A 21,637-nucleotide genomic window follows, 5' to 3' on the forward strand; every position below is an offset into this window, starting at 1 on the left:
GCACGTCATCTTCTTGGTGTAGCAATTTTAATTGCCAGTAGTGTATTTACAGAATGATCCGATCACAAACTGCGCAGATTTACCCTTGCTAAAGAGGCATATACCCACATGTATCACAGTAGTTTATGGAAGTTATTTTGCATTCACTGAAAGAATTATGTTTGCTGTTGGTACACGGAACAGGTTCACTCGCTCTAACGAGCCGCCCGTGACGGATCATTTCCGGAAAATGGTAAGCGACACTGTCAAGTATCGCGAGGCGAACAACGTGGCGAGGAACGACTTCATGCACCTGCTGATCCAGCTGAAGAACGTCGGCTCCGTGGAGGATGACAAAGCGGCCAGCGCCGGAGCGGACGCGGATGCTGCCCGATGGAGTGAGTATCTCTACTAGACATCCAAGTAAAGGGGGTAAACAAGGTGTGGAGGAATTAAATGAAGCGGAAAATATTGTTCCTCAGACTCATATTACATTTTACTCTATTGGAATCTTAACTCTGTATGATTGCTCCAAACGTATTGAAAATGGGTCTCTACGACTAATGGACAACTGTATAGTTATACATCTGTATAATTTATCTTCCTTCAGAACTGAACTCTTCATTGAAAAAAGTGTAATCTTATTAACAAGAAATTGTTCAGATTCAGTAGTCAGAACACTGGTGTACAAAACTTCAGGTGCAACGTACCTTTTGCGTGTTGTGTAACATAACTCGGTGAAACTTGGACCCTACACAGGAACAACTGCTGTAATGTACAGGGTGTAAAGTTTAAGTTGACAAACAAGAATAACTCGAAAAATAAGCTTCACACGAAGAAATATGTAGAATCCAAAGATGATTTTTTGGAGGGGGACATCTGCTGGTGCTAAAATTATCCCGCCGCCCCGGCCTCCTGGGGGTGGGGTGGCAGGCAACTTGAAAATTTCAAATGGTGACTTCTATTTTTTATTGTAGAATCATATTCTACATAAAAAACTACGTACATTTTGTCTTAAATATTTGTTCTGATTGTTGGTAGTTGGCGCTGTAATTCAAGAAAATCTATGTTCTCATTTTTGCGTGGAAATGGATACAGATAAATAAAAAATACTTATTTACTTCGTAAATTTTGATTCGCTAAAACTAGTGTGAGAGGGTTGAGAGAGAGGACCACGAAACAAACAAAACTTATCCGAATCTGCGGAAAAAGTTAATATGTGGGTCAACATTCGCAAAACTCTAATTATTCTCTCTCTCTCAAACCCCACCCTATGAGGAGAGAGGGAGAGTTTTAGTTTTAGCGAACAAAATTTACGAAATAAATAAGAATTTTTTATTTACCCGTAACCATTTTCCGGGCAAAAATGAGAAAATGGAATTTCTTCAATTACAGCGCCAACTACCTAGAATCAAAAGAAATGTTTAAGACAAAATGTACGTAGCTTTTTGTGTAGAATCTGATTCAGCAATAAAAAATGGGGGTTACCGATTTGAAATTTTAAAGTTGTCTCCCGCCCCGACCCCAGTGGGCTTGGGTGGCGGGCTAATTTTAGCACCAGCAGACGTCCCCCTTGAAAATAATCAACTTTCCATTCTACACATTTTTTTCGTGTGAAGCTTATTTTTCGAGTTATTCTGGTTTTCCAACTTAAAATTTACACCCTGTAGTATAGAACATATATACAACAACAAACACCATCAGAACAGGCCTTGAAGGCCCAGGGTGCCGCCCGGCCGCCGTGTCATCCCAATCCCTTACGCGTCACCTGATGCGGATACAGAGGGGCATATGGTCAGCACACCGCTCTCCCACCCGTTGTCAGCTTTCGTGACAGGTGCCGCTACTTCTCAACAAGCAGCTGCTCAAATGGCCTCACAAGGCTGAGTGCACCCCACTTGCCAACAGCACTCGGCAGACCCGGACGGTGACCCATCTGAGTGCTAGCCAAGCCCGACGGTGCTGAACTTGGGTTATATGATGGGAACCAGTCTTACCAATGCGGCAATATCATTGGCTGGTACGTAAGGTAACTGAAAGAAATAGACGAATTAAACGAACAGAAATGTCACTTTTATTTAAAGAAAATAATTACACTGCATTTACAAGGATTTATGGTTGCCCCTTGGACATCACAAAAAGCAGGACGTGGTTCTTACAAGGGTGCGTGGCAACAGAGACAGTAATGCAAGATATGCAACTTGCTCCTGTTCTGGTACATTTTACTGTATTGGAATCTTACCTCTTTATGATTCCTCCAAACTTACTGAAAATGGGTCTCCACGACTAATGGAAAACTGTATAGTTATACATTTTTATAATCTTTCTTCCTTCCAGAACTGAGCTCTTCACTGAAAAATGTGTAATCTTATTAACAAGAAATTTATCAGACCAGTAGTCCTCACACTGGTGCACAAAACTTCAGGTCCAAGCTACCTTTTGAGTGTTGTGTAGCATAGCTCGGTGAAACTTGGACCATACATAGGAACAACTGCTATTGTATAGTACAGAAGGTACAAACAAAAACGAACACCATCAGAACAGGCCTTGAGGGCCCAATGGTGCCGAACGGCCGCCGTGTCATCCTCAGACCTTAGGTGTCACCAGATGCGGATATGGTCAGCACACCACTCTCCCACCCGTTGTCAGTTTTCGTGACAGGTGCCGCTACTTTTCGACAAGCAGCTCCTCAAATGGTCTCACAAGGCTGAGTGCACCTCGCTTGCCAACAGCACCCAGCAGACCCGACGGTGACCCATCTGAGAGCTAGCCAAGCCCGAAGGTGCTGAACTTTGGTTATTTTTTTCTGATGGGAACCGGTGTTACCACTGCGGCAAGATCATTGGCTGGTACGGAAGCTAGCTGACAGAAATAGACGAATTAAACGAACAGAAATGACAGTTTTATTCAAAGAAAATATTTACCGCGATATATTGTGGCCCCCTGGACATTACAAAAGGTGTAAAGGTGTGATGTGATTCTTAGAAGGGTGCGTGGCAACAGAGACAGTAATGCAATCTATGCAACTTGCTACCATGCTGGTCGTGAGGTTGGTACGGAGTTCTTGCGGTAAGGGCGTTGTACTCCTCCACCAGTGCGGTTGACAAGTGCTGGCTGGTTGTTGTTGCATGTGGTCGCGCGTTGTCATCCAAGAAAATGAACTCATGGCTGAATGCTCCCCTGAAGGTCGCACATAGGGAAGGAGTACAGTGTCGCAAGAACGTTGACCAGGAGTGCGCCGTACCTCAGAGATTTGGAGGTGAGCACGCCAATGCAACGTTATGCCTGCCCACTCCATAACAGCTGGGCCACCAAACAATAACTTTCGACAATGGATGCATTACCTGTTCCCACCTCTCGCCATTTGAGGGCGCGACCAGATTAACTACTTGTACCGAATCAGTTCTCGTCCGAGTAGAGTACGCTATCGCGCTCCTCGTTGCTCCAGTCCCTGTGCATCTGACACCGCAGCAAAAGGTGCCGCTGATGTGCGGCTGTCAAACGGAACACAACGTACTGGGCGTCGGGCAGAGGGACCACCTCCATGCAGTCGCCGTACCACTGTGGAGAGTGAGACTGCGTGCCTTGCAGTCCTGCTAAATGTGGTTGCAATTGTACACCCTGCTTGACGTGGGTCCCTTCTTGCTTGTTGCACAATGTAACAGTCATCCTCTACCGTAGTTGACCGTAGTCGACCATCTCCTCTCCTCTGGGTAGCGGTGCCTGTGGCTCGGAATGCTCCCCATGAACGTGAAACAATGCTGTGAGCAGCACCACACTCCTGGGCTACACTCGTCACACTTTATCCTTCTTCCAGGTTCCCGATGATTTTCACAGTATGAAGTTATCCAAATATTCTTTTTCCGAGCCATGTTGTAATGAAGAACTCCATCAGACTGTACCGTAGGTGCTTGCTGACACTCTCTGTCTTTCCCCAGTCCTCCGACTGTCGCGTGTTGAGACCAGGCCCATCTGGTACTGTCGCTATTCTAACCTGAAGGCTATTGTGGTGTCCAACTTTCTGTGCTCGACTGCGAGCCTTCTGGCAACATGCCCACGCACTTCGATTAATTTCCACCGAGTACCCAGTGTGTAATGTTAGTTGATCTACACTCCTGGAAATTGAAATAAGAACACCGTGAATTCATTGTCCCAGGAAGGGGAAACTTTATTGACACATTCCTGGGGTCAGATGCATCACATAATCACACTGACAGAACCACAGGCACATAGACACAGGCAACAGAGCATGCACAATGTCGGCACTAGTACAGTGTATATCCACCTTTCGCAGCAATGCAGGCTGCTATTCTCCCATGGAGACGATCGTAGAGATGCTGGATGTAGTCCTGTGGAACGGCTTGCCATGCCATTTCCACCTGGCGCCTCAGTTGGACCAGCGTTCGTGCTGGACGTGCAGACCGCGTGAGACGACGCTTCATCCAGTCCCAAACATGCTCAATGGGGGACAGATCCGGAGATCTTGGTGGCCAGGGTAGTTGACTTACACCTTCTAGAGCACGTTGGGTGGCACGGGATACATGCGGACGTGCATTGTCCTGTTGGAACAGCAAGTTCCCTTGCCGGTCTAGGAATGGTAGAACGATGGGTTCGATGACGGTTTGGATGTACCGAGCTCTATTCAGTGTCCCCTCGACGATCACCAGTGGTGTACGGCCAGCGTAGGAGATCGCTCCCCACACCATGATGCCGGGTGTTGGCCCTGTGTGCCTCGGTCGTATGCAGTCCTGATTGTGGCGTCACCTGCACGGCGCCAAACACGCATACGACCATCATTGGCACCAAGGCAGAAGCGACTCTCATCGCTGAAGACGACACGTCTCCATTCGTCCCTCCATTCACGCCTGTCGCGACACCACTGGAGGCGGGCTGCACGATGTTGGGGCGCGAGCGGAAGACGGCCTAACGGTGTGCGGGACCGTAGCCCAGCGTCATGGAGACGGTTGCGAATGGTCCTCGCCGATACCCCAGGAGCAACAGTGTCCCTAATTTGCTGGGAAGTGGCGGTGCGGTCCCCTACGGCACTGCGTAGGATCCTACGGTCTTGGCGTGCATCCGTGCGTCGCTGCGGTCCGGTCCCAGGTCGACGGGCACGTGCACCTTCCGCCGACCACTGGCGACAACATCGATGTACTGTGGAGACCTCACGCCCCACGTGTTGAGCAATTCGGCGGTTCGTCCACCCGGCCTCCCGCATCCCCACTATACGCCCTCGCTCAAAGTCCGTCAACTGCACATATGGTTCACGTCCACGCTGTCGCGGCATGCTACCAGTGTTAAAGACTGCGATGGAGCTCCGTATGCCACGGCAAACTGGCTGACACTGACGGCGGCGGTGCACAAATGCTGCGCAGCTAGCGCCATTCGACGGCCAACACCGCGGTTCCTGGTGTGTCCGCTGTGCCGTGCGTGTGATCATTGCTTGTACAGCCCTCTCGCAGTGTCCGGAGCAAGTATGGTGGGTCTGACACACCGGTGTCAATGTGTTCTTTTTTCCATTTCCAGGAGTGTAGCTCGTCCTTCAGTTTTGCAAAGGAGTGTATAATTTTTATAGCTTTCTGTAGAAGCTCCTTGAATTCATGAAAAACGTGCCACACGATTTTAAAACGAAACAAGGAAATTATACAGCCCGCCCGGTTAGCCGAGCGGTCCAACGCACGGCTTTCCGGAGTGGGAAGGAGCGCCTGGTCCCCGGCACGAATCCGCCCGGCGGATTTGTGTCGAGGTCCGTTGAACCGGCCAGTCTGTGGATGGATTTTAGTCGGTTTTCCATCTGTCTCGGTGGATGCGGGCTGGTTCCCCTTATTCCGCCTCAGTTACACTATGTCGGCGATTGCTGTGCAAACAAGTTCTCCACGTACGCGTACACCACCATTACTCAACCACGCAAACATAGGGGTTACACTCGTCTGGTGTGCTGGTGTGTGACGTTCCCAGGGGGGGGGGGGGGTCCACCAGGGGCCGAACCGCACAATAACCCTGGGTTCGGTGTGGGACGGCGGAGGGGTGAAATGGACTGCGGTAGTCGTCGTGGGGTTGTGGACCACTGTGGCTGCGACATACAATACAATACAACGAAATTATACCAGTTTGCTTATTTTTGTCACCTTTGATTGACAATATCTGCGTTGCTAATAATGATTTGTTTAGGTGTTTCAACAGGTCCGTGGTTCATACTCTTCCTCAAGTGATTGTGTTGTCAAGCTCTGTTTAATATCCAGAATGAAATTTTCTCTCTGCGACGGAGTGTGCGCTGATATGAAACTTACTGGCATATTAGAATTGTGTGTCGGACTGAGACTCGAACTCGGGACCTTTGCCTTTAGCGGGCAAGTGCTCTACCGACTGAACTACCCAAGCACGACTCATGACCCCTCTTCACAGCCTTAATTCCGCCAGCACTCCGCTCCTACTTTCCAAACTTCACAGAAGCTCTCCTGCGAACCTTGCAGAACTAGCATTCCTGGAAGAAGAGGTACTAGTGGAAGACGAGGTACTGGTGGAATTAAGGCTTTGAGGACAGATCGTGAGTCGTGTTTGGGTAGCTCAGTCCGTAGAGCACTTACCAGCGAAAGACGAATGTCCCGAGTTCGAGACTCTGTCGGGCACGCGGTTCTAACCTGCCAGGAAGTTTCATATCTATTTAATATAACTGAAAGCTGTCACCCTCTTCTACCACCACGTTCCTATATTTTAAACTTATGCTGTTGCAGGCTCTGAACTACAAATAAGGAGTCTTTACGAAGTTTATTGACAATGAATTCCTTACAAATGTTTTAATAATTCTTAGAAAATATCATTAGCAGCCGTTTCTAAAATTGCACCTGGCTTGTTATTTGTCATAATATTTATATCAACTGAAAACAAAACAATGTTAGTGTCTGACAACGTAACTGATGAAAGGTCATTAACATTAGTAAGGAGGATCAATTGCAGGCGACTGTTGCCTAATCAGATGAAATATAGAGTCACATCATTTCTGCAAGTCAGGGTCTCTGATTTCTTACGTCAAACACGCAGCAGGTTAATAGAAAAAAGAAACAATCGTGTATCATGCTGTAGAGAGCCATCCCGTTTTATACCTATACACAGAGTCACTATACAGCCGCGGAATACCGTAAAATACGCTGGACGATGCGAATACGAGACTAATTTGCCAATTTTTCTCGCCACAGTGTTCGAGCATTCGAGCAATCTGGTGAGGAAGTGCATATATATATATATATATATATATATATATATATATATATATATATATATATATCATGTGCAGAGACGGATAACAAGGATATGGCGAAAAACGTCTCATTTTCTCTAGAAAAGAATTGAAAACTGCGTAATTGTACCGAGCACTTCGTTTATATTGTGAATGCTCTCTTTTCTTTAGAACAGATATTCAGATATTATCGCAGACTGCGAGCATGTGTAAGAGATCGAAACAAATTGAAAGTATGTTCATTTTTATAAGGGCCAAATAGGAGATTTAATTCAGCCTTTGCTTTTGATCCAACATTTTACTTGATGGAACACAGTATCACTCAGATAGAACGGGCCCACACATGAATCACATTCCGTGGATCATACTGTCGAAAGCTCTATAATGTAGAACATGTCTGGAGGTGTACAAATGAGAAACATTTTATCTGTAAATGTACGAATAGATACTGGCTTCCCCTTGATAGGACATCCACAGCTGTTGTAGAAATAATTCGTGGTTGGTGACATCCGCATATATTTGTATTAAATTTTATTGCCCAGTAACAGGAAATCACAACCAAGTTTCATGACAACAGTCTCATCTTCAGGAGCATTTGAAATGTTACAACAACTAAATGTGATGACTATTCGTATTTTCAAACTCTAAGAAAACCAATAAAACCTATAGTAACATTATAAAGAGGGTACCACAATACGTACAGAGTATCCGTATACATATGTAGCTCCATTGTGTTTTATGTAGGCCCAGTTCCTCGAAAGTTCTCTCCGCACGGCCGTAGAATATATGAGCTGAATTTTCTGGGTATATGTCATGTACCAGACAATCACTGCGTCACCCCCTTATAGTTGACTTGTATGTATATTCTGTACGTATTGTGGTTTCATCTTTATGTTATTACATATTTCATTAGTTTTCTTAGAGTCACATAATACTAATAGTCGTCACATTTAGGTTTAATTTTTCAGATGCACTGGAAGATGGGACTGTTGTTCTGAAACATGGTTGTACTTTCCTTTTATTGGACAATAAGATTTAATACAAGTATATGCGGATGTTATCAATCATGAATACACACTGAATATTTACATAATTGTATTTTTACTTTCACTTTGACCATCAATAAACATTAATAAATATAATCCTACAAAAACAGATATTATCCATTCATAGGTGTATGAATATAAGAAGCATCAAATAAATGCTAAATCAATTTGTTTTCCAAATTTTCATAGCTGCCAGTAACTTTAATTGATAAGGGCAGCTACAGTATTTTTATGGCTGCGAACTTTTTGTGTAGGAAAATTTTTACTTCGTCTACAGTGGAAATCATTTTTTATTCCTTGTGCTATATTTATGGCTGTGTCAATTGTTTTTCAAATTATGAGTTCTTCATAGCCAATTTCATAAGAGAGTTATCTCACATATTTGAAGCTCCTGCTCACATGCCAAGTTTTTCAAACAGTTGCCTACATGAGGTTCCAGGATGGACGCTACATATTATCCTTACAGGATGTTTCTATGCAGTAAATACTTTTTGTCTACGTGGAATTTCTATAGAAAATTAATCCCCACGATATTTATGAATGGAACTGAGCAAAGTAAAAAAAAAAAAGAGAACTTTATTATGGTGCTTTCATCACTAAAATCAGCAGTCATACGTAAGACAAATATTACTAAACTCCAACATTTGAAAAGATCTGTTGTGTAATGTTCAGTTCAACTTATGATCAGTTTGCATGTTTAAGTACGGTACTTTGTATATTCGGTTTTACATGTTTCGTTTTCTCCATGCTCTATGTTTGCTGATGGTGATGCATCCTGCTTATACAGAATTCAATGAATTGTGTTTTATCTAACAATTGTAAGTTAAGTGAGAGGCCATTTACCAAGAACAAATAAAAAAAATTCTGATTCTTTCAGTTCTTGTCTCTTGTACTGTGAGGCCTGTAGAGGGTTTACATCTTCACCAAAGAGCACTATTTCTACTTTATCAGTGTAAGAAGGAAGGTCATTTACATACAAGAATGGTCTCAGTATTGAACCTTGTGGGACACGAGTAGTAATTTATCTCCAGTCAGAAGCAGGTTAATTACAGAGGAAAAGCTCGTTCTCGTTTCTAGGTGCAGCCACAAATCTCGTCCTACAGCAATTATGGAATGTTATAGATTTTCAACTCATGACCAATTGCCAGTAAAGTAATGAAGTTACAAAGAAGCACATTTGTTTCAGAGTTGACACTGGACGACATAGCGGCCCAAGCTTTCGCGTTCTACCTCGGCGGCTTCGAGACGTCATCCACCACAATGAGTTTCGCCCTGCACGAGCTGGCGGTCAACCCAGACATCCAGCGGAAGCTACAGGAGGAAATCGACAGCGTCCTGGAGAAGGAGGGAAAGGGTCTGACGTATGATGCCATCAGCCAGATGAGCTACCTGGAGAAGGTCGTATCTGGTAAGAGACATAGATCTGCTTATGGACAACTGCCCTCGCCTAGTACATGCCCAATCCTTATACGAATTAATGCTTTATAAATCTTTAACATACATCATCATTGTCTGCTTCTTCTTCCTTCAAGGATTAGGGTGTTCCTCTTTAGAAACTCACTCTATTGCTTGAGTGTCTGCTTATTCCCCTTTTCCTAGTTAGTCGATACGTTGTTATTCTTTAAACTTTCATATACACTGTAGGTAGGGAGCGTGACATTATTTGCTTAGATCTAGTTTAGCAGTTATTTCACCTTAAATTCTTCAATTTTGTTATTAATGCAAGTATGATGTAACAGCGTACGTCTTTTGACATTCATAAATTTCATTTCTACTGCATGAATTTTACTTTCATCAGCTTTGAAGATGATCCATGGGTCAAACACGGTACAGCAATATTGGAGTTTTGTACAATTTGGTACTATTTTATAAAGTTTAAGGTTTGTTTCTTTATCAATGACACAAACTTGTTTTAACCTTTTACTTCCGTCTCAAAAAACAATGTGTCGACGCAAAATTCACTTTTACGTAAATAGTATTCGTGAATAATATTGCCATACAGAAAACATTTTGCCGTAAGTAGTATTTTTTGCCTTACGCAAGTTATTCTTCTACTGTTTCCAAAAATTATATTGTCTAACGTGGAACTACAACAGGTACATTCTCTTTATAAAGCGCAGCATCATTATGTTTTTCTTCTTCTCTTCACGTATTAGACTTTAAGCCTTGCTTCAGTTACTGTCTACCCATCTCTACTTAAAAACTTCGACTGTCAGATAAACTGACAGGTACTCGAGTAATGCGCCTAGCACAAATCACGTCGCAATCTTCAACCCTCTGCCTTCTTTTATTTCCCAGACATGTAATATTGAAGTCTGAGCACCATTAGTGGGCTTTTATTACCTTACTTGTTACCACACGCTGTGGTTATCCAGGAGTTTTTTTTTTTTTTATTGCAGTTGTTTTCTTTCACAGTTCATCATTTTTTGCTGGTTACCGCATTTTCTTCACTGTGAAGACCTGCACTAAGTAACTTTCACTGTCACTGTTTACAAACTACAGTCACAGTGAATGCCACGTTGAGCAGGACTTTACAGTGAAGATAATGGGGGAACCAGAAAAAAATTATAAGCTGTAAAAGAAGACAACTCCAAAAAATAACATAAAAGTCCAGGAAAACCACAGCATGTGGTAACAAGAAAGATAATAAAAGCCCACTGATGATGCTGAAACTTCAGTGAAACATTCCTAGGAAATAAAGGAAAAGATAAAAATTGTGTTTTGCTCAAGGCGGATCCTCTCCAAAAACAAATGTATTTGAAAGCAAACATAGTAGAAGATCTTCAACCTCAGGATGATTAGTAACAGTTGTTCGCTGCAATCAACAAGTGCATGCCATGCTCCATCAGGACCAACTTCTAGTATGTATAAATTTAAGTTACAAACCAAAGAGCATAATATTTAAAGCAATCGGTCAGTCAGTTATCGCGTGCTTATTACCGAACTCGGAATATAGAAAGCGGTGGATTCATGAAACTGTATCACAAGCTTTATTATTGCCTAGATTTAAATCTACATTAACCTACTTAAGACAGGGAAAATCGAGTACATATGTTGCCCATGTGTTGTGCAATAAGTGTTATATATTGTTTTGTGTTACAATAGTTTGCTTAATTCGAATCGAAACTGGAAAACGCCCCAGTATTTGCACAATGGTCTATACAAATGAGCTAAAGGTATTCTATGTCATTTTTCAGTTCAGTGTGAGAACTTGATGCATGGAAAAACTCTTCGAGTGGAGCTATTTCAATAAGATTCTCGAGCTTTCGACAGTTGTCTCTGCCCTCGTCATCAGAAGTAAAAAACTACAGACTGTCATAGTTGACATCACGTTCCGCTTATACAGGGTGGTCCATTGATCGTGACCGGGCCAAATATCTCACGAAATGAGCGTTTTCGTTTGATGCTTATTTCGTGAGATATTTGGCCCGGTCACTATCAATGGACCACCCTGTACGAGATGCATTCAAGTTCTACGGCCTCTGATTTTTTTTATCTGGACTGGAAACAGATAGAAACATGCGCATTGTTTTAAAATGAGGCCGCGTTCATTGTCAATACGTCCCAGAGATGCCAGCACCGTACGGCAGATGGAATTTTACCGCCAGTGGCGAGAATGAGAACTGTTTTAAATACTTAAAATTGCGACGTTTTCCTTACTTGAAAACGTGCAATCATTCGTTTTCTGAATTTGCGTGGTGTGAAACCAATTGAAATTCATCGACAGTTGAAGGAAACATGTGGTGATGGAGTTACGAATGTGTCGAAAGTGCGTTTGTGGGTGCGACAGTTTAATGAGGGCAGAACATCGTGTGACAACAAACCGAAACAATCTCAGGCTCGCACAAGCTGGTCTGACGACATGATCGAGAAAGTGGAGAGAATTGTTTTGGGGGATCGCCGAATGACTGTTGAACAGATCGCCTCCAGAGTTGGCATTTCTGTGGGTTCTGTGCACACAATCCTGCATGACGACCTGAAAATGCGAAAAGTGTCATCCAGGTGGGTGCCACGAATGCTGACACGGACGACCACATGGCTGCCTGTGTGGCATGTTGCCAAACAATGTTGACGCGCAACGACAGCATGAATGGGACTTTCTTTTCGTCGGTTGTGACAATGGATGAGACGTGGATGCCATTTTTCAATCCAGAAACAAAGCGCCAGTCAGCTCAATGGAAGCACACAGACTCACTGCCACCAAAAAAATTTCGGGTAACCGCCAGTGCTGAAAAAATGATGGTGTCCATGTTCTGGGACAGCGAGGGCGTTATCCTTACCCATTGCGTTCCAAAGGGCACTACGGTAACAGGTGCATCCTACGAAAATGTTTTGAAGAACAAATTCCTTCCTGCACTGCAACGAAAACGTCCGGGAAGGGCTGCACGTGTGCTGTTTCACCAAGACAACGCACCCGCAAATCGAGTTAACGTTACGCAACAGTTTCTTCGTGATAACAACTTTGAAGTGATTCCTCATGCTCCCTTCTCACCTGACCTGGCTCCTAGTGACTTTTGGCTTTTTCCAACAATGAAAGACACTCTCCGTGGCCGCACATTCACCAGCCGTGCTGCTATTGCCTCAGCGATTTTCCAGTGGTCAAAACAGACTCCTAAAGAGCCTTCGCCGGTGCCATGGAATCATGGCGTCAGCGATGTGAAAAATGTGTACGTCTGCAGGGCGATTACGTCGAGAAGTAACGCCAGTTTCATCGATTTCGGGTGAGTAGTTAATTAGAAAAAAATCGGAGGCCTTAGAACTTGAATCCACCTCGTATAGGCATGTAAGCTGCGCCTGGAGCATTCCAGCTTCTGGTAGCTTCAGCGCGCAGTGAAAATGCGTGACGTCAGTTGGAACGATGGGCCGGTGCTACGACTGAAATTGCTTCTCTCACCTCCCTGTTTGCCTTTGTTTCAACTCTGTGTCCGGAGCCTGCCCCCAAGCCGTGTACCTGTGGTTTCCTTTGAAATTATTGCAAATTAATCTAATCTTGCGTGCCTCTTTTGTTACAAAGTCATCTTATAAACAAAATATTCGTCTTTTAAATTTGTATTTTATGTCTGTTCTCCAGCAACGTTCAGCCACAGCCGACTTTCCATGCTCGCCTACTGTATCTTCTTTCTCCGATTTCAGGAATGGTATGAGGGACAATGTACGGTATCTTATCGGGTAATTCCCTTCCTTTTTTCTCGAAATATTTTCTTGAAAACACTAGGCAGAAAATTATGTGAGTAGTAAAATGGTACTTCTAGGTATCTAGAAAGGAGGGGAAACGATGTATTACGTTGATAAAAGTTATATTTACGGTAATTTGTGAAAAGTGGTACCTACGGCTATTTGTTTTCGATTATCACGAAAGAACTGGATTCATACCACGGTTTCATTATGCCTACAATGAAGAGCAGCAATGCATTGTTTCTTTTCTCTCACTATTCTGCGGCCTCGCTTTCGTCACCATCGTCACTGTTTTCAGGCTCAGATAACACATCTACGAGTATCTTCTTCATTTTCACTATTCCACAACATGTCGTCCTCAGAACCGTCAACTGCACAAGAAATTCCAGCTTTTTTAAAACTCTTCTTTAACAACATCCACACTAATTTTCTCTCATGCGCCGATTATCCACTCGCACGTCGTCGGTATTGATGGCTTCCTTATCTCGTCCCCTGCAGTCAGCTGATGAGATCCCACCACCATCCACTCTGAATACAGATGTTCTTTGAAAGGTTTGTTGAAATTGACACCTAAAGGTTGAAGAATGGAAGTTAAAATCTCCAGGGATGATGACAGGATGGGAATTCGTCCGTTTCACTTTCTGCTTTACAGTTCCCACAAGATGAGACCGGAAACCGACCAGGACGAGGAGGGACTTCTTTTGTAATAATGATTCTGGTTGTCATCCCCAAACTTTCTCCAACGAATCCACCATCGAATCTGCTGTTATCCTGCCTTTTTCCTGAACTCGTCTGTGAATTCTTTGCAGGGTGGTCTCCTTTGGTAATGACTTCCTTTTAAAGATGGCATATGGTGGAAGTCTGCTGTAGTGCACAACACCACTGTACATCTTAGTTTCTCCTCTCCAGTCGTCTTCACAGGGACACTTTTGGAGCCAGTTGGAGCAATGGTGGTATTATATGGCATATCAAAAAACACTGGCGTCTGGTCAGCGTTGCCAACCTGGGAGAGCGAATAGTCATATTGCTGTCGCACTTGTATTACGTAACGATGGAACTCGATTACCTTATCTGTGTAGTCTCGAGGTAAACGCTGGCACAAAGATGTTCTTTTGACTGAGATTTTCCCGTCTCGTAAAACGAATCAACCCAACCAATACCTGTTTTAAAATCCTTTCTGTCAATGTTTAGCGTGGCTGCTATCTCGCGAGCTTTGTTCTGAATCATTTCACAAGTGACAGCACAACCATCTTTCCGAAGTTCATTGACATAAGCAATTACACCATTATCAATTTCGGTATATTTCCCTGTTTTAGGTCCACGGAAAGATTTGGAGCTTTCCTTTGCAGCCATGTGTTTATCTTTTTGTCTCCGCCAACACCGTGTTGAATTAGGATCAACGGAGATATGCCTTCCTGCAGCTTTCACTCCGTTTGTATCGGCGTAAGATAACACATTTAATTTATATTGAATATTTCGACATTATGACGACTTGTAACAAACTGATCTAGAAATACGACTGCAACCGCACTTTTGAAATTTACGGTATGTTGTGACAATGGAAATATTTTTATGCCGAGTACCGCTGTGTCCACTGTTGTTCATTGTCAAGTCAGTTGAAGGTCGCTCCAGGAAGAACGAACCAGGAGAGGGAATTAAGCGCAATATTAATAAAATAAATGAAAAATCGTAGGAGAGGGGAATATGCGAGGCGGAAGCTTATACAACAAAATACGATAATATGTTGCCCGACTGTTCTTCGAAAGTAAGCTGTAACTCCTCTAGCATTACCTAACGCTAGTTGTCGATACCATTATTATTATTTTCTTTTGAAATTTGGACACGTCAGTATTATCTCAGTTGCTTTTCTGAAAACTTTATACACAGTATGTTATATTTCAAGCTAAAATTTATGAAAATGAATTACTTTATAAAATATTTCAGTTTCGATGTCATAATCGGTAAGTACTAGTTCTGAAAGTACAGTTAAAATTATTTATTTTAAAAACATTTGAAATTACGAATTATTTGCACACTTAAAAATTCTGTTATTAATTACGCAATCCTGTACCGTTTGCTATGTTTATTTCTGGATTCATTTATGGAATAATAATAGAAATCAATAATGTAACGAAAGCTAGCAGAAATTCATTTGTTAAGAAAAATTGTAAACCCATTGGATTGTTGTTATTTCCACGCAGTGTGAGAGTCGTAAGCTTGCCTCCGATGTGGTCGGACGTATTTCTTTATACTAGGTGCGAACAATGTGTTAATGTGCAAAATCAAAATGCTGTTATGATATAATAAAATAAGTGGAAAAAACATTTACGTAAAGAATTCTACAACAACAATCTTCCAATTTATCTAGTCCAAACCAACCGTGAGGACCTGATGATAGATTTTCAGCTTCAAGAATCAGACCCCTAGACAAGTAGAACTGGAGCCATCTCAGCATGACAAGTTAACTAAACTTGAAAGTTTATTGTAACCTTCGCTCCTCTCAACTCTTCGAAAAAAAGACTTTGCTTATTCATTACTTGGACTGGGCGTTATTTAACATGGACAATAGATGGAAGAAGGAAGGAGCTGGGAGATTGCAGCTCTCTCGGAATTCGCACAGTAAACCTCTCAGTGATGCACAATGTCTGTCTTGTATCATCTGCCACTAGAGTCTGTTGAGCATTCCCATAAGGCTCTCGCAGCGACTATACGTTTCCGTGACGAAACGTGCCCCATTCCTCGGATCTTCACCATCTCCTATTAGTCCAACATAATAAGGGTCGCATACTGATGGGCAAAAGAATTCGTTGAACACATGTTTTGCACTCTATTTCTTTCGTGGATGAATTATAAGTCCTGAAGATTCTCCCAATGAATGTCAGCTTGACAACTGCTTTTCCTACAACTGCGGATGTAGTCATTCCACTTTAGGTCGCTCCGGATGGTTATTCCTAGGTATTTTATGGTAATTGCTGTTTCCAGGGAGTTGTCTCCGGTATTGATTTTTAGTTAATGCCTGCTGATAACAATAAATACTGTGTGTGTGAATCGCAGAGACGCTGCGGAAGTACCCCATTGTGCCGATACTGAATCGTGAGTGCGGCGTGGACTACAAGTTCGCCGGCAGCAACATGGTCATCCCCAAGGGCACGCCGGTGATGATCTCCGTGTTTGGGCTTCACCGAGACCCCGAGCACTACCCGGACCCCGAGCGCTTCGACCCCGAGAGGTTCACTGAAGAGGCGAAGGCCAAGAGGCATCCCTACGTCTACATTCCGTTTGGAGAGGGCCCGAGAAACTGCATAGGTGAGTACTCACATATTCAATTAAGGCTATCAGCGTAATACCGCACGAGAACTAAACATGAAGTAAAATTATTACACTACTGGCCATTAAAATTGCTACACTACGAAGATGAGGTTCTACAGACGCGAAATTTAACCGGCGGGAAGAAGATGTTGTGATATGCAAATGATTAGCTTTTCAGAGCATTCACACAAGGTTGGCGCCGGTGGCGACATCTACAACGTGCTGACATGAGGCAAGTTTCCAACCGATTTCTCATACACATACAGCAGTTGACCGGCGTTGCCTGGTGAAACGTTACAGCCATGCGGGTAAGATGCCTGTCATCTCGACTCCTAGTGTTACGGGGCCATTGGGATCCAGCACGGCGTTCCGTATTACCCTCCTGAACCCACCGATTCCACATTCTGCTAACAATCATTGGATCTCGACCAACGCGAGCAGCAATGTCGCGATACGATAAACCGCAATCGCTATAGGTTACAATCCGACCTTTATCAGAGTCGGAAACGTGATGGTACGCATTTCTCCTCCTGACACGAGGCATCACAACAACGTTTCACCAGGCAACGCCAGTCAACTGCTGTTTGTGTATGAGAAATCGGTTGGAAACTTTCCTCATGTCAGCACGTTGTAGGTGTCGCCACCGGCTCCACCCTTGTGTGAATGCTCTGAAAAGCTAATCATTTCCATATCACATCATCTTCTTCCTGTCGGTTAAATTTCGCGTCTGTAGCACGTCATGTTCGTGGTGTAGCAATTTTAATGGCCAGTAGTGTATAAAATTTTTGTTCACAACCATGATTTCATAGTTTTGTGACGGCTTCAGCTTTTCTTTTGTAAATATACCACAAATTTCTCATCGTCGAACAGCCTGTTTGATTAACAATTATGCTCGCGTGTCCCCTGAAGCCCTTAGTGGTCTCCAATCTGCAAAATTTTCTAGAAAACTCTTTTAACAGCTGGGCATACTTACAGTAGCCTTACTGTACATTTACACCCACTTGAAGCTTGTTGTCAACAGTCTCTCAGTTCGATAGCAACAGCAACATTTATAAGTAATTATAATTGTAGAACGGCAGATGACTTACACTGCCTTTTACGTAGTCTTAGCATGACACAGCAAGAATGAACTATTTAGCAATAAGACTCTGACCACCCGTCCACTGATGTAAAGAATTTAATAGGTTAATCCACACATATTATTGTGTGTGTGTGTGTGTGTGTGTGTGTGTGTGTGTGTGTGTGTCTGTGTGTGGAGCGATTTCAACCAAACATATCCTTCACTGTCAGGAAACAATCGTTGTGTGGGAAGAACCGCCTACCTAAAACAGTTCAGTAGACATGAAGTCATAAATAACGAAAAATTGCCGCATCGTGCACGACCTTTAAACGTATTAATTCTGCACTACTAACTGTATTCGCAATAAATTTCACAGTGTCCACATATGCCGCCAAATACACCTACAAAAGTATATCACATATAGTTCAAGAGATGCGTAGAAGACAGTCGCATTGTCCATTATGTTTACATTTATTTCTTCTTTTCTACTAACTCTGTTCTCAACACATTTTTCCAACAGTATCCACATATGCCGCAGAATGTACCTATAAAATTACATCATTCTATGACACATAGATCAAAAGTATGAAGTCATAAACTATGAGATGCGTGAGAAACTGCCGTATCATGCTTGACGTTTAAATTTATTGCTCCCAACTCCATTCACAACATAATTTGCAGACAGTATCCGCATATGCTGCTGAATATACCTACAAAATTATATCATTATATAAGACATAGATCAGCGGATATGACGTCATGAACACTGAGATCCTGAAAAATTGCCGCAGCATGCATGAAGTTTGAATAGATTTATTCTTCACTACTAAGACACTCGACAGTCGAGTCAAATAAAGAAAATTCCTGACACCTGGCAGTGCTTCTGACTATATTCAACTGCTAAGCGCAGACGGTTGTAGGCGAAAATGGAAATGAAATTTTTTCGGTACTTCACTAGAAACACAGTTAATTTTTGTTTTCGTTTCTAATACGAAATTGCCAAAACGAATACTCGGACAAAGCTGAGTTTGTAAGCTAGTAGATAACAAAATTAACTTCACACATAAATTGAAATAATATCTTCTTGATTACTCGATCTGCTCCACTGAAGAATTTCTGAATATATGTTTGAGAGAGATACAGAGGGAGTTTGAACACTGTTAAGTGTAAATTACTGTATCTAAAAAAGTTACTTCGGACGATCATGTAAATGGTCAGCATTATGCCATATTTTTTAAATTAAGAAGCGTGCTATAAACCAATAATTGTGAAACTGTCTCGTTCCATGTCATAGCGAAAACTCGCGGTTGAGATCGATGGGATGCTCAAATAACTGTGCTGAAATAAACATTCTGTTCCAGGAATGCGATTTGGTCTGCTACAAACCAAAGTAGGCCTAGTGCAGATACTCTCCAAGTTCAACGTTGAGACCTGCGACAAGACGAGAGCGAATCTGCGCTTCAGCGCGAAATCCTTCAACCTGGGCTCTGCTGACGGCATACAACTGAAACTGACAAATCGGGGCTAGTCACGAAGACAAGTTATCACTTGTGCTTCAGCAGCAGCTGTTCATCTCATATGGACTCGTGTGTTCTTCTGACGACTCTGAAACCTTTCAGTAGGAAGAAGTGGCACAAACATATCGCTCATTACGTGTACCCTTTCCTTTCCTATCACTTTGTTTTCACACTGTATTCGAAAATCAAGTTTTTACCATACAATTTCTTTCGTGTTAATTGTTTTTGTACATTTATGCTTTTGACTTTATTAATAAACTCTATAACAGAACACTATAACTCTTTCCCTTCGGCAAGTGTTGCCTGGCACAAGAAACAAATAATTTTACTGCTGTTACTTAAGAAAGAAATATTTTTGGCAGTAATGATGGGTAAGCTAATGTGAATGTTTATGATAGTCTGCGTGTTGGTTACCGAAACCCTTTTGAAATCTACATCTGTGCCATTAACTGTGATTGCTCTTCAAACTGCAGTGTTGAGGCATATCTCAAAAACTGCCCGCAAATCCAATCCATTGCAAATCTGGATGTATAAGACCTCATTAAATGGGAAAACTGTAACGGCTGGGGTCCAGATGATGGTGGTAGTCATCGAGGTCAGGATCTTGATGGACCACCACCCCTGGACGTCGGGTAATAGTGGCTAGGTGTGAGATCATCTTTCTGGCACCCGAAACCACTAATGAAACGTCGTTAGCGTAGTAGACATTTACTGTTCAAAGATACACAGTTGACTTTGTGGACGGGCTGCTTGCAGCAATGATGGGGCAGAGGTGGCACACGCCTCGTCGGAATATGGTAACACCAAGATGAGGCATGCTGCCTCCAATGCATCGGCAGAGGGAGCCACATGGACAGCGCCCAGTGACATCATGGGGCTGCTCTGGCGATGCCGTATTGGCGTTGTCGTCCGTGCTCTCCACGGTCGGGTCGCAAGCAGCTCCAGAAAGCGGGTAACGTGGTCATGCTCGATCACACTGTAGACGGCATCCAGGAAGAGACTTACAAACTCTGCTAGAAGTTTGTGTATTCGTCATGAGTTATCCTGTGGCCTCCAGACAGGTGAGTGGCCCTCATGATGACAGATGTTGGTCTTGGGCCTGCTGATTAAGCCACCAGAAGGCCAACTGGATAGAGACATCTGCAGTTCCCCATCAGTCTTGAGTCGGTCGACGGCTGTGGCGCTCACGGCGGCTGTGATCCTCAGATAGAACTTGTTGCTCCATCGAAGACTGTAGACAGCTAGATGAGCAGGAGTTACACCAACATGTCCAACTACCAGGCTGGACGGCTGCGAACTGAGTACATTCCAGACCGACACAGGTCCCTCCTCTGGGCTCGTTGGCTGCAGATTAGCATTGCTCCACTGCAACAGGAGTAATATGTATACATTCCCATGTGCTATGCCACTGTGGGGCGACCATGACATCACTGGGTATGCTTTTTTCATCTGGCGAGCCACTCTGGTTACCATAGTTGCAGCTGAAACTTCGCCGTCCAGGAGCTGTGGCGAACAGATTTTGCGAAGTCAGTATACTGAGTGGTTATTCTTCCATCAGAGCTACACTTTGTTATTCCACTCTGCATGCTCTGGTCAACACAATGACGGCGTCCTTCTCTCTCTATGAAGTTACTGTACTGCAGTGGCACATTGAACATCCAGCTCTTACGGTGTGTAGCAATTAACTCTGCCTTGCAGCTGTATTACATGCAACATCCTTTTCTGCTGACTTGCTTTGCATGTCTTGTGCGTTACCAACTGAAGTTTTCAAAATTTTACTCAACTATGCAAAGCCTTGACACGTGGTAGTGGTATGTCTGTCCACTGGGCATGCGCTTCGCTCTTGTCATCAATAATTGGACTAATTAAAATAGTGAAAGAAAGACCTACGCAAGCATAAGCATATATTGTTGTGTAGAGAATTTTATTACGGTAAGTGTGTTAAAAACAATATTGTGATCCGAGTGACTACAACAACGCACGTCAATGTGATGCGGATGCAGCCAAGGTGTCGGGAAAGCTTCGAATGGTGACGAATGGAAACAGTCTCGTCCGCAAAGACCAGTCAAAGAGCAATTATTGAAATTATTTAATTTTAACAGTAGCATTTCTTCGTCTGCACTATGAGACATGTAAATGTATGTAAGTATATGATGGGAAATGGCCCTGCAGAATAGAAGTCCCAGTGTTGGCTGTTGTGTAAACTAGAAGTCAAAAATAATACTCATCCAGATATTTCGAATAAATTCGTGGCTCAGCTCGTCATCCAGTATATTTTGATGCATGATTCTTCAAGACGCCCAAGTTTTATATG

General features: G+C 43.1%; 1 protein-coding gene across 1 annotated transcript in view; it reads left to right on the forward strand.

Moving 5' to 3' along the window:
- The window catches only part of LOC126191115 (cytochrome P450 6k1-like), a 58,606-nt gene extending 39,043 nt beyond the window's left edge, over nucleotides 1-19,563 (forward strand). Inside the window, exons 5-8 of the mRNA XM_049931856.1 lie at nucleotides 184-377; nucleotides 9,449-9,670; nucleotides 16,492-16,743; nucleotides 19,168-19,563. Of these exons, the coding sequence (XP_049787813.1) occupies nucleotides 184-377; nucleotides 9,449-9,670; nucleotides 16,492-16,743; nucleotides 19,168-19,334 (835 nt within the window). The 3' untranslated portion in view covers nucleotides 19,335-19,563. The remainder of the gene's footprint in view (nucleotides 1-183; nucleotides 378-9,448; nucleotides 9,671-16,491; nucleotides 16,744-19,167) is intronic.
- Nucleotides 19,564-21,637: the final 2,074 nt, after the last annotated feature.

The sequence above is a fragment of the Schistocerca cancellata genome, chromosome 6 (genome assembly GCF_023864275.1).
Source record: "Schistocerca cancellata isolate TAMUIC-IGC-003103 chromosome 6, iqSchCanc2.1, whole genome shotgun sequence".
NCBI classification, from domain to species: domain Eukaryota; kingdom Metazoa; phylum Arthropoda; class Insecta; order Orthoptera; family Acrididae; genus Schistocerca; species Schistocerca cancellata.